This window comes from Saccostrea echinata, unplaced genomic scaffold, assembly GCF_033153115.1.
Source record: "Saccostrea echinata isolate AGI-Se365-2 ecotype Australia unplaced genomic scaffold, CSIRO_AGI_Sech_v1 ptg000054l, whole genome shotgun sequence".
NCBI lineage: Eukaryota > Metazoa > Mollusca > Bivalvia > Ostreida > Ostreidae > Saccostrea > Saccostrea echinata.
In genome coordinates, this window is record NW_026889803.1 from 42,283,095 (window position 1) to 42,295,431 (window position 12,337).

Below are 12,337 nucleotides of genomic sequence, written 5' to 3' on the forward strand. Positions count from 1 at the left end.
AAATGGGTAAATGATAAACACTTTTTTGCGATAGATTGTACAATTACGTATGTATACCACTATATTGATATTTACAGAAGAGATGGACTCTGATGTTTACGATTATCCACCAAGGGAACTTTTTGTTGACAGTACTGGAGAATTCTGTTTGTGGATTCTGGTTCACATATCCAAAATGGCTGGTCACAGCATTCAACAGGTTCGCATGATAAAAGAGTTTGGATTTCAAGAATAAATGAGAAAAAAAAAACATATGTTTTGATTTCAGCAGAAATGGCAGATTGTCTGAATCTAGCGAGTTGCCTAAATCTAGTGAGTTAATTTTTCTTTGGCCACTGCATAAAGTTGGTTTAGTAAACATTATTTGATATGGGCCAAACAACCAATCTTACAGATTAAAATTGGAAATAAACCAGTCATCAATATATTTTTTTTGTCAACCACCCCACCACTACCCCATACCCAAGAAAAAAATAACATTTAATGTGAAACTTACACTTATATACATGTAGTTCTGTGAAAAATTATTACACTGGATGTCTGTGTAACAGTCTTTACTGGAATAAATTAATGTTTTACTATTACAAGTGTGTGGAAAAAATCCATATACTTGGGCCGAGAAACTATGATATTGTATTGATATTATTGCAATTACCGGTACGTGTAAATTTTGCACAGCTTTAGCAGGATAAGCTGGATAACCCTTCAGTATCCTTCAAAAGAAAATGAAACGGCAATTAAAAACTCAGTTCAAATTGATTGTTGTGTAAGGTTTGATTAATTTGTAGGATTCATTTTTGATGGTAATACCCTGTTGTATAAAACAGAGTAACCCTTCCCTTGCATCATCAGGAGTGAATTAATTAGCTACCTTCACCCTCTAGAATATGAGAAATCAACACCACCCCACCCCAAGCCCTAATCCCCACTTAAAGTAAAAAAGAATGACATTTTATCTCCGTTAGATAATATTTTCTGGAATAGCTCTGAGGATATTCAACTCAAGTATTTGGATATACTTTTTTCAGAGTTTAGGTCAAAAGATGAAAGAGATTATTTCAACTGTTTTAAAATCCTGTTTATCAAAGGTAAGGTTTTTAATTGCATGATTCACAAACATGAATTCCTTGTCACCATGTGGTCAACAGAAGCATCACTAAATTAATTTAACATTTCAGGATAACATAACAGAGAGTCAGCTTCGATTTGTGGTTGGTTTGTGTCAAGATCTCCACACTGACACAAGAGCTGGTATACTGAACATTCTGTGGGAATGTTTTTACAAGAAAATGGTTTGTATTTCTTTATTTGATTTTTTTCAATTTGTATAGAAAATTATTATTATTATTTAGCTTCATAGTTAACCTGAACCAAAGGTCCATGTGAGGTTTTCTAATCAAGGAGTATTCAGTGTCTTTCTGTTCTTCTATGCGTTGTAGTGCAGTAAAATTCTTACAATTTTGACTTGCATGTATTATCCAGAACAACTTTGATCAATTTCTACCAGATATGGCACATATCTTCCTCTGGGTGAAAGGGATTCACATCTGGTAAAATGAAGGGCCATTCCCTTTTTCAATGGGAAATGATTAAGAAATTGTAAAATAAGGCAAGGTTTTAAAAAAAACCAAAAATACACGAGGTAAGAAAAGACAAAACATATGAAAGCTACCCTACTGAGTGAATATACACGTATATACATGTACATGTATTTATTATTATTATTATACTTCTGTTAAAATGTTTCCTATATAAAGTTAAGAAGGTAAAATAACTATCTTGTATAGTCTGAAAATTTCCACGGATAGAAAAGCTATACCCCGGGGTAAAGTTTGTGCTACCCACCCTCGGAAAAATTTCATGCAATTTTTGCCGCCAATTTTGATTTCCTATAATCAATCTATAGACTGATGATGTTATCCTGACTTCAATTGCATTGTGATGTCATCAGGATTTCAGCTCACTCTAGCAGTGTTATCTTATTCCAAATACTTGTTCAAAACTTTAATAATTATTCTTTTCATGTTTTGCCTGTGAAACTGTAGTGTCAAGTAATACAAACCCTTAGAAATTATGATATACATCAGTATAATAAAACGCTTATCCACTGGCTGTGAGTGGGATAGCTCTTTCATCAAACCCTTGACAGGAACTATTCCCCTTGGGCAAGCCCTCGGGGAATAGTTCCTGTCGTGGGTTTGATAAAAGAGCTATCCCACACACAGCCAGTGGATAAGAATATACTATCATAGTCCCCTAGGATTAGGTGACCAAAGGAGAACACAATTGTACAAAGATATATGTTTACTTTTTTAGCTCACCTGAGCCGAAGGCTCAAGTGAGCTTTTCTGATCACATTTTGTCTGTAGTCCGTCTGTCCATCTGTCCGTCTGTCTGTCCGTCTGTCCGTCTGTAAACTTTTCACATTTTCGACTTCTTCTCAAAAACCACTGGGCCAAGTTCAACCAAACTTGCCACAAAGTATCCTTGGGTAAAGGGGATTCAAGTTTGTTCAAATGAAGGGCCACGCCTTCTTCCAAGGGGAGATAATTAAGAATTCGTGAAAAATTAATGGCATCATTAAAAAATCTTCTTCTCAAGAACCACTGTGCTTGAAAATATGAAACTTTTGTGGAAGCATCCTCAGGTAGTGTAGATTCAAGTTTGTTCAAATCATGACCCCCGGGGGTCGGGTGGGGCCACAACAGGCGATCAAAGTTTTACATAGGAATATATAGGAAAAATCTTTAAAAATCTTCTTCTCAAGAACAGCAAAGCCATGATTGGTCATATTTATGTGGTAGCATCCTCAGATAGTGTAGATTCAAGTTTGTTCAAATCATGACCCCCGGGGGTCGGGTGGGGCCACAACAGGCGATCAAAGTTTTATATAGGAATATATAGGAAAAATCTTTGAAAATCTTCTTCTCAAGAACAACAAAGCCATGATTGGTCATATTTATATGGTAGCATCCTCAGATAGTGTAGATTCAAGTTTGTTCAAATCATGACCCCCGGGGGTCGGTGGGGCCACAATGGGTGATCAAAGTTTTACATAGGAATATATAGGAAAAATCTTTAAAAATCTTCTTCTCAAGAACAGCAAAGCCATGATTGGTCATATTTATATGGTAGCATCCTCAGATAATGTAGATTCAAGTTTGTTCAATTCATGACCCCCGGGGGTCGGGTGGGGCCACAATGGGCGATCAAAGTTTTAGATAGGAATATATAGGAAAAATCATTAAAAATCTTCTTCTCAAGAACAGCAAAGCCATGATTGGTCATATTTACATGGAAGCATCCTCAGATAGTGTAGATTCAAGTTTGTTCAAATCATGACCCCCGGGGGTCGGTTGGGGCCACAATGGGCGATCAAAGTTTTAGATAGGAATATATAGGAAAAATCATTAAAAATTCTTCTTCTCAAGAACAGCAAAGCCATGATTGGTCATATTTACATGGAAGCATCCTCAGATAGTGTAGATTCAAGTTTGTTCAAATCATGACCCCCGGGGGTCGGGTGGGGCCACAATGGGTGATCAAAGTTTTAGATAGGAATATATAGGAAAAATCTTTAAAAATCTTCTTCTCAAGAACAACAAAGCCATGATTGGTCATATTTATATGGAAGCATCCTCAGATAGTGTACATTCAAATTTGTTCAACTCATGACTCCCGAGGGTCAGGTGGGGCCACAATGGGCGATCAAAGTTTTAGATAGGAATATATAGGAAAAATCTTTAAAAATCTACTTCTCAAGAACAGCAAAGCCATGATTGGTCATATTTACATGGTAGCATCCTCAGATAGTGTAGATTCAAGTTTGTTCAAATCATGACTCCCGGGGGTCAGGTGGGGCCACAATGGGCGATCATAGTTTTACATAGGAATATATAGGAAAAATCTTTAAAAATTCTTCTTCTCAAGAACAACAAAGCCATGATTGGTCATATTAACATGGTAGCATCCTCAGGTAGTGTAGATTCAAGTTTGTTCAAATCATGACCCCCAAGGGTCAGGTGGGGCCACAATGGGTGATCAAAGTTTTACATAGGAATATATAGGAAAAATCATTAAAAATTCTTCTTCTCAAGAACAGCAAAGCCATGATTGGTCATATTTACATGGTAGCATCCTCAGGTAGTGTAGATTCAAGTTTGTTCAAATCATGACCCCCGGGGGTCAGGTGGGGCCACAATGGGCGATCAAAGTTTTACATAGGAATATATAGGAAAAATCTTTAAAAATTCTTCTTCTCAAGAACAGCAAAGCCATGATTGGTCATATTTAAATGGAAGCATCCTCAGATAATGTAGATTCAAATTTGTTCAATTCATAACCCCCCTCCCCCCCCCCCCCCCCCCCACCCCCCAACCCAACCACTTTTATATTTAAACTTTTCAACCTTTCAAGACTGAACTGATTTCTGCTTTACCTAGCCATAGTGCTCAGGTGAGCGATGTGGCCCCTGGGCCTCTTGTTTTTGGCTTAGAATCATCAAACTCTGTCAGTTGATGCATCTTGGGTCCTCAAAGTATGTTTTCTGAAAAGTAGGTCACTGTGATCTACTTTTGAAATTTTATGGTTATAATTTTTAAAATATTTTAGGTATTAATTGGCTTAGAATCATCAAACTTAGTTGATGCATCTTTGGTCCTCAGAGAATGACAAATGATTCTAAGCCAATTAGTACCTGAGAGTAGGTCATGCTGACCTACTCTCAGGTACTAATTGGCTTAGAATCATCTTGGGTACTCAGTGTTTCATCTAAAATGTAGGTCATGATGACCTAACTTTGGAATTTCAAGGCTTTATCTAAATACATGTATTCAGGATATTTAGAGGCTTCAAATAGAAGTGATAGGTTGTACAGTTTATCAGAAGAGAGATTCAAGGCCTTTGGGCCTCTTGTTTTTTAACTTTATAGTCGTCAATTATGAACTGAAAACTTACGAAAGTCATAAAGCAATAGGAAACTTGTAAAGCAAGGCCCAGTATGCCTCATTCTTAATAAGTGTAATCTTACAACATTATAAAATATTCAATCTTGTGCTCATGTATTTTTGAAACGATATCAGTTTTGTTGAATTAACTCAAATGCACTTAATGCATAAAGAAAAGGATTAAATACCCAAACTGGTACCAGTTTTCAATGAAATGATATTTTACCGGTAATTTTGAAAGAACTTTTCGGTACAGTACTGCTACCAAGTATCGGTGTCCAACCCTACTTATGCAATACATTGTTGACAGAGGAATAGTCTCTCATTTTGCCTAGTCTTTGATTTTACAGAATAGCAGTTTTTTCTTGAACACAAGGAGCATCGATTCAGTGGGAAGACTATGGTATGTAAATTATTGTGCCTGTTTAGAGAAAGTTTACTTATATTTCAAAGTGGAAGGAAACCAATATTCTGCGATTTTTGTTACTATCATGAAACTCATGCTGATCAATGTAAATAGCAGGCAAAGCATAGTAGTAGTAACTGTGAATGTGTCAGTGATAAGTGTTTTGATTGTTTATATTATTATTATTTAATTACCACAGATGAATTCCATTTACATATGTTGACCTACATCATGTTATATGTAGTTATACATATTATAATTATGGTGATAATGAATAAACACTTTGTTTTTGTAGCAAAAGTGCAGGTCAGCAATTAGAATTGTGCACCAGAATAAGCAAAGGGGAAAGGTACATATGTAAATAAATACTTGGTCAGAGATGTTAATCTTAATCTCTATGAAATATTCTATTGGTTATTAACTACTCTACATACATTGTCTTCTTTGGTTAGGCATGGTGATCTGTCTCCAAAGCCTTGTTTCTACCTGAAATAGAATTGTCATAAACACATAGTCGTGTATGGAATAGAGTACACATTGTTGAATTTCAAAAAAAGATTTCATGCATTATTTGCATAGATCTCCAAAATTCTTCATTTTTGTTTAATAAATATCATATTTTATTGATACTCTTACAGTATGTAATATTTATTTTATATACTGTAAGCCAAATATTTTTTGTGACTTCACTTATTCGTGAGTCTTCAGTTTGAAATCCATCCACGACTATCAATTTTCACATCTGAAAACATTCTGCATATTAAGTAAACAGTAAAATAAATGGTTTGTAGCAAGAAATATTCACTTATTCAGGAAGATTGTGACACTCTTGGATATTTCTCACACACAAATAAATGTTGGTTACAGTATTTTTTAAATTTCCATGCAAAACCCATTTGCTACACTTCATGTCACAGATTATTCATGCAAGCAAACATAGTCATGACCGACATAATATGCTAATCGAAGGAAAATACACAAATCCCTCTTAAAAAAATAAAAATAGTGTTTTGAAAAAAAGTGAGAATTTAGCACTGTAAAAGTGTGACGCCAGGTGGATTTAAACCATGACTACATATAGAATATCTTCGGTTTCAAGACCAAGTGATCTGACCTGATGAATTTCTCTACTACCGGGGTATATAATCAGTCCGTATAAATACAAACCAATTAAGTTATCAAAAACAGGTTTCCTTTTTTTTTGTAGTTTTTTTTTTTTTTTTTTGTGATTCTCAATCCCAGGGCAGGGGTGCCCCCACAAAAAATTCTATTTTAAAGTATTCCTTGCATCACATCCTACCCTATCCTATCTCTCACATAATATCATAATTTTATTTATAGGGGCAGGTCTGTCCTGAAGGACTTCTAGGCCAAAATTCATGTAAAAATCTGTGCTTTATTGAGGAAAATGATGTTTTAGCCAACTTTGAAGGTTAATTTAAAAATTGCAAATAATAAATTTTAGATTCAAAATACAAATTTGAAAAAATTAGACTTAGATACAGTAGAAAATAACTAATAAATATTGAATGAATTTTTAAATGAGACTTTTAGCCATTAAATTGTTCTCACTTATAGGTCAATTCTTTTGAAATTCAGAATACATTCAAAAATATGTAGAAAGTTCATATTTGACAAAAATTGTTCACAACTGGAGGATTATTCCTCTTATTGTTCTTTTTATGAAATACTTTTTGAGGGGGATAATCAATAGAGGAAAAATTTTAAAAGTGAGTGTATTACTTGAATGTTGATGTAAGAAGTATATTATTTGATTGTTGATGTAATGCTCTTCCTGAGTTCATTACCAAGTCAACCTAATTTTTTTGTGGTTTGTACAAGTGGAATAAGACCCCATATACAGTTAATTGACTCCCAGTTCAGAATATAGTATTTAAAAATGTGATAAGTAGAAGCATTAACAGTTCATCAATTTGAGTAGAAGCCAATTATCCCCTTATTCACAGTTTCATTCATTGGAGTTTATAGAGATACATTGTATGTTGAAAACAACAAAATAATGTTTCTATGCACCTTTTATTTTGAATATAATTTCAATTTTTTAGGTCACCTAAGTGTTTATTTGGGTTTATCCCTTGTTGAGAATTATTCATATAATTCTGAAAATCATCATCTCCAAAATCTTTTAGCCAGTTTCATGCAAACTTAACAGTCTCAGAGCATTCATATTCAATTTGGTTTCTGAGGTGAAAAAGTTAGGTTGTATCTTCTTCTCAAATTGCCACTGGTCCAAAAGTAACAGTGAAAACTTACTTAATACTAAAAGTTACTACTGTCATGGCACATGAGGCAGATGCTGAATTATTTTCCAGATGAGTGACCAGGTTTAAGTTAGTACAAGCATTACCTGGTCCAAACTTGCATGGAAGATGCATTTACGTAAAACCGCTATTAGAACATTTCATATGGTGCGAGACTTTTCCTTGCTTTTAGATGATATATGTTGAGGTTAGCTCCATAATCTTTGATTATCTCTAAACTGTGGGGTTGGGGTCATGATAGTTGATTAATGAAAAAGGGTTACTTTTAATGTAAATTTTTGGTGCCTTGGTAAAACATATTATTAATGCTCATTTATCAACAAAGGACAGCTTGTGAGATAAATGAAGGTAAATCTGTAATCCTTTTAAGTGTTTTGTTTTTCATTCTTTTTTCTTATGTACATATATTAGATTTAATGGAAACATAAAATGCATTTGGTAAGTTACAGCGGCATTATTGTGTTAATTTTTCTTTTGCAGCAGGTTGGATGATAACAGTTACATAAGGTTTCTCTGCATTCTCTGTAAATCACTTCAGGAAAAGGGCAGTTTATCCTCAGAATGGAAACAGATAAAAGGAAGGTAAATTAATTTCATTAATATATACAAAACTACAATTCTCATCTTCTGTCCCTAAGTCAGAGTATGTAAGTTTTCAGATCATAGTCCTTATAATAATCTCATGTCATGTTTTGAATTATTTGTAAATCATGGTGTATACAGTATGATCTTATAAAGCAAAAAGTATACACAGTAATACTTGCCCCGTTATTGGGATTTTTTGCCTGTAAGAAATAAAGCATCGATTGTCACATGCCACTGTCTGGAGTGCATATAGCTCTCTCCTACCCATGGCTGCTTGATCACACAAAGCATAATCTTACAAAATCACGCCTCTAATGTGTTATGTCATGTAATCCAATCAAAATAATTGTTTGATATAAAAATTGGCAATCTGACTAAGCTTTACTTAAATTGGTCAATATTTTAATGAGCTACAAAATATTCTACTCCCATTCAACCATGAATCAGAATGGAGAGGATCATACTATTTGGCTATAGTTTGTGTCGATAGAAATACATTCAAACCTTATTATCCTGATATCTTGGGGACTAGGAAAACACACTGATATATTCAAGAATTAAAGATCTCTTTTATAGACAACTACATGAACTCTTTAGCTTTTGATAAGTCTATAAAGCAGAGAAATGCCACAAGATAACAATGTTTTTTCTAAAGTGGATTTGTAATTTTGAAGAATATTAATATTATATCAATCACAGGATTTTCTCAAAGTTCCACATTAGACGTATGCAGGAGCTTACAGACACTGGGCTGCATAACTTTTTTTGCCTCTTTTTGAGTTTGGCTCTAACAGCAGATACTGAAGAAATTGTAAGTACATGTTAGTTCAGTATTTTCTCAAAATTTTACTCAGGGGATAACAAACACAATAATGACAGGTTATGTACCTCCATATACCGTTTGCAGTACAGTATGGTTCTCAAGGCATACAATTACAGAAGAAAAATTCAGGAAATAGTCTTCATATTGGAAAATTAATTTACTTCGGAGCATTTTCTATTTTAACACCCATAAGAGATGTCATTTTTTAGGTCATCTGATTCACTCAGTTAATCTTATATAAAATTTATTATTTAGTGATTAATTATGTAGTTATGCTCCCCTTCAAAGAAGGGAGGGCATATATTGTTTTGTTGCTGTTGGTCGGTCGGTGGTCTGTCTGTCAGTCCACCAACAGATTCTGTTCATTTTCTTTGCAGAGGTTGCACATACTGGAATGAAATTTGGTATACAGATTTATCATAAAATATCTTGGTCAAGTTCTGTTTTGGGTACGATCGAGCAATTTTGAAAGAGTTATGCCCCTTGGACTTTGAAAAATTCTAATTACTTGCAGTTTCCATTCATTTTCCTTGCAGATCGAGGTTGCAGATACTGAAATGAAATTTGGTATACAGATTTATCATAGGAATATGTAGGTCAACTTCTGTTTTGGGTACAATAGAGCAATTTTTGACAGAGTTATGCCCCTTGGACTTAGAAAAATTCCAATTATTTGCAGTTTCCATTCATTTTCTTTGCAGAGATTGCACATACAGAAATGAAACTTGGTATACAGATTTATCATAAATATATCTAGGTCAAGTTCTGTTCTGGGTATGATTGAGCAGTTTTTGACAGAGTTATGCCCCTTGGACTTGGAAAAATTCCAGTTGTGGGGGGGGGGGGGGGGGAGGGGGCTGAGGGAGGCATAAGAGTTTCACAAACATCTCTTGTTTATTTTAGATCACCAGAATGTGTAAGTTCAGTGATATGATATCCAGTATGGAGGATACTGCCCTCAGGGTTAGTCTGATGAAGGGCCGCTTTGCAGCTGTATTATTGTACATACAGAAAAACATCAATGTGACAATGCTATCAGAAAAATTAGTAGAGGATTTCAACAAGGCTGCCGTGTAAGTCATCACCTTTTTCCACAAACAGTAACTAGAGGATGGTTTGATATATGTGTGTGATTCTGTATTAAATTATTGCTGTGTTTTGAAAAAGAAAATTACACAAGTCTTATTTGTTTGAAGACTGAAAGACTAAATGGAAATACTGATTCATTATTATATGCATGCATGTAATTATTAGAAAATTGGAACAGGAAGAAATGAAGCATTACAGTCACTGGACCGTGGTCTGTGCTTATATGGAACATGTCGCTGAGGTGTTTGAAAGAAGTAGTGATGTGGAACTGTCACAGTATCTATTTATAGGTACATGTCATTTTTACAGTGTAAATATAATTCATTCTTCATTGATTTTGTATATAGAAGGATAAAGGAATTTACATGTTATCACAATTTACCTTTGTTAGGTACACTGTCACATTTTCTCTTTGCTTGTAAAGGATTTGAATAACTTGTTCGTTCAAAATTTGTTTAGAATTTCTGAACTTTTGCTTGAAAACTAGCAACATTTATGATGCTTTGACATTTACTTTCAGGGGAAGGTTTTGGAAAACTTCTTGACTCATGTAGAAGCTCAGAAATTAGTGGAATAGTTACAACACTACAAGAAATACTCAGCAAGTTTAGGTAAAAATTCTTAGATGGACTAACGATAAATTTGTAATGTAATTTGTTTGGATCTTCAGTGTGTTGAGTATGTAGGTTTAACCATTCGTATTGCTATTTATTATGTCTTAGGGATTGAAAATTACCATGTAGTATAAACCATAAATTACAGTAATTGTGTATTCATGTACTAAAAAGTCTCTCAAGCAACTGTCAGTTATTAATCAGAATAGGAAAGGATAATGATAATGCTCAATTTTCACTTGCAGAGATATTGTCACAAGAGGTTTTATCATGACTGCACCAAACTCAGGTAAATTAAAGTGTGCTTAATGAAATATAAATGTTTATGTATATTCAATTAAAAAGCAAGATGTGTTTTTGAAACACCGATGCCCCCGTATGGCAGCTCATGGCAAAGGTTAAAGTTTCTTATATGTAAGTCCAACTCTAAGGTCAAGAGATCAAGAACTTTGGTACCCAAAGAAAGGACTTGTCACAAGGAATACAGATGGTGAAATATGAAAGCCCTTGCAGCAATCATTATTGTCAAGGTTAAACATTTTCAGAAAAAAGTCCAAGCTCAAGGTCATGAGATCAAAAATATTGGTACTTCTTGAAAGCTCTTGTCACAAGGAATTCACCTGTGAAATATAAAAGCCCTAACACCAAGCATTCAAAAGTTATGACCAAGGTTAAAGTTTTCAAAAGTTCAAATGTGTCAAACTCCAAGGTGAAGGTAAAAATTGTTGGTACCCAAAGAAAGTTCTTGTCACAAGGAAAACACTTGAAAAATGAAAGTCATAGCACCAAGCATTCAGAAGTTATGGTCAAGGTTAAAGTTTTTCAAAAATAGGTCAAACTCCAAAGTGAAGGTCAAAAAGTCAAAATTTTGGTACCAGAGGAAAGATCTTGTTTCAAGGAATACACATTTAAAGTATGAAAACCCTTGCATCAACTGTTCAAAAGTTATGACCAAGATTATGTACATGTAGTATGATATGACATTTGAAGAGTGGAATATTTTACAGAAATACATAAATAATGAATACAGTCAGAATTACGATACATGTATTTACTAAAATTCCATGGTATTTAAACTACCTTCTATGTTGCACTGCTGCTTAAATGTACATGTAAATAGCTTTTTTTCAAATCAAATGTTCAATATTGCAGCTATGTACTCTGAAGTGATGACCAATATTTATCCATCACTGAAAACCCTGTGCTGTAGTCTAACAGCACCACAGCCCTGTGCTGACCTGCTAGCAGCACTGTGCTTAATGTCCATAGACTGGTAAGTGACACAGTTGTTGAATCCATCCAATCTCTGGTTGATACATAAGAGCAAATCTCACTTTAGCTCACCTGAGCCAAAGGGATGGTGAAATGTTAAAGGTGGGTAACAAAATATGGTGAGGTCATTTGAAAATATTCTTTAGAAACAATGACCAAAAAAAAGTGTAACTTACAATAACACTCCTTTACTGAGTGTAGATTCTAGTTTGTTCAAATCAATTCCTTCAGGACTATTGGACAAACATTTTACATAGAAAATTTTACATGTAGGAAATATTTCTATATACATGTATGTCTGATGATACCATTAAGAGTTG

At 34.2% G+C, this 12,337-nt stretch overlaps 1 protein-coding gene across 1 annotated transcript in view; it reads left to right on the forward strand.

Annotated features, from left to right (window-relative positions):
• The window catches only part of LOC133205965 (protein MMS22-like), a 44,680-nt gene that overhangs the window by 17,205 nt on the left and 15,138 nt on the right, over positions 1-12,337 (forward strand). Inside the window, exons 11-22 of the mRNA XM_061341872.1 lie at positions 78-199; positions 1,029-1,088; positions 1,179-1,292; positions 5,297-5,349; positions 5,648-5,701; positions 8,115-8,216; positions 8,919-9,030; positions 9,946-10,115; positions 10,297-10,421; positions 10,652-10,742; positions 10,991-11,034; positions 11,898-12,018. Of these exons, the coding sequence (XP_061197856.1) occupies positions 78-199; positions 1,029-1,088; positions 1,179-1,292; positions 5,297-5,349; positions 5,648-5,701; positions 8,115-8,216; positions 8,919-9,030; positions 9,946-10,115; positions 10,297-10,421; positions 10,652-10,742; positions 10,991-11,034; positions 11,898-12,018 (1,168 nt within the window). The remainder of the gene's footprint in view (positions 1-77; positions 200-1,028; positions 1,089-1,178; positions 1,293-5,296; positions 5,350-5,647; positions 5,702-8,114; positions 8,217-8,918; positions 9,031-9,945; positions 10,116-10,296; positions 10,422-10,651; positions 10,743-10,990; positions 11,035-11,897; positions 12,019-12,337) is intronic.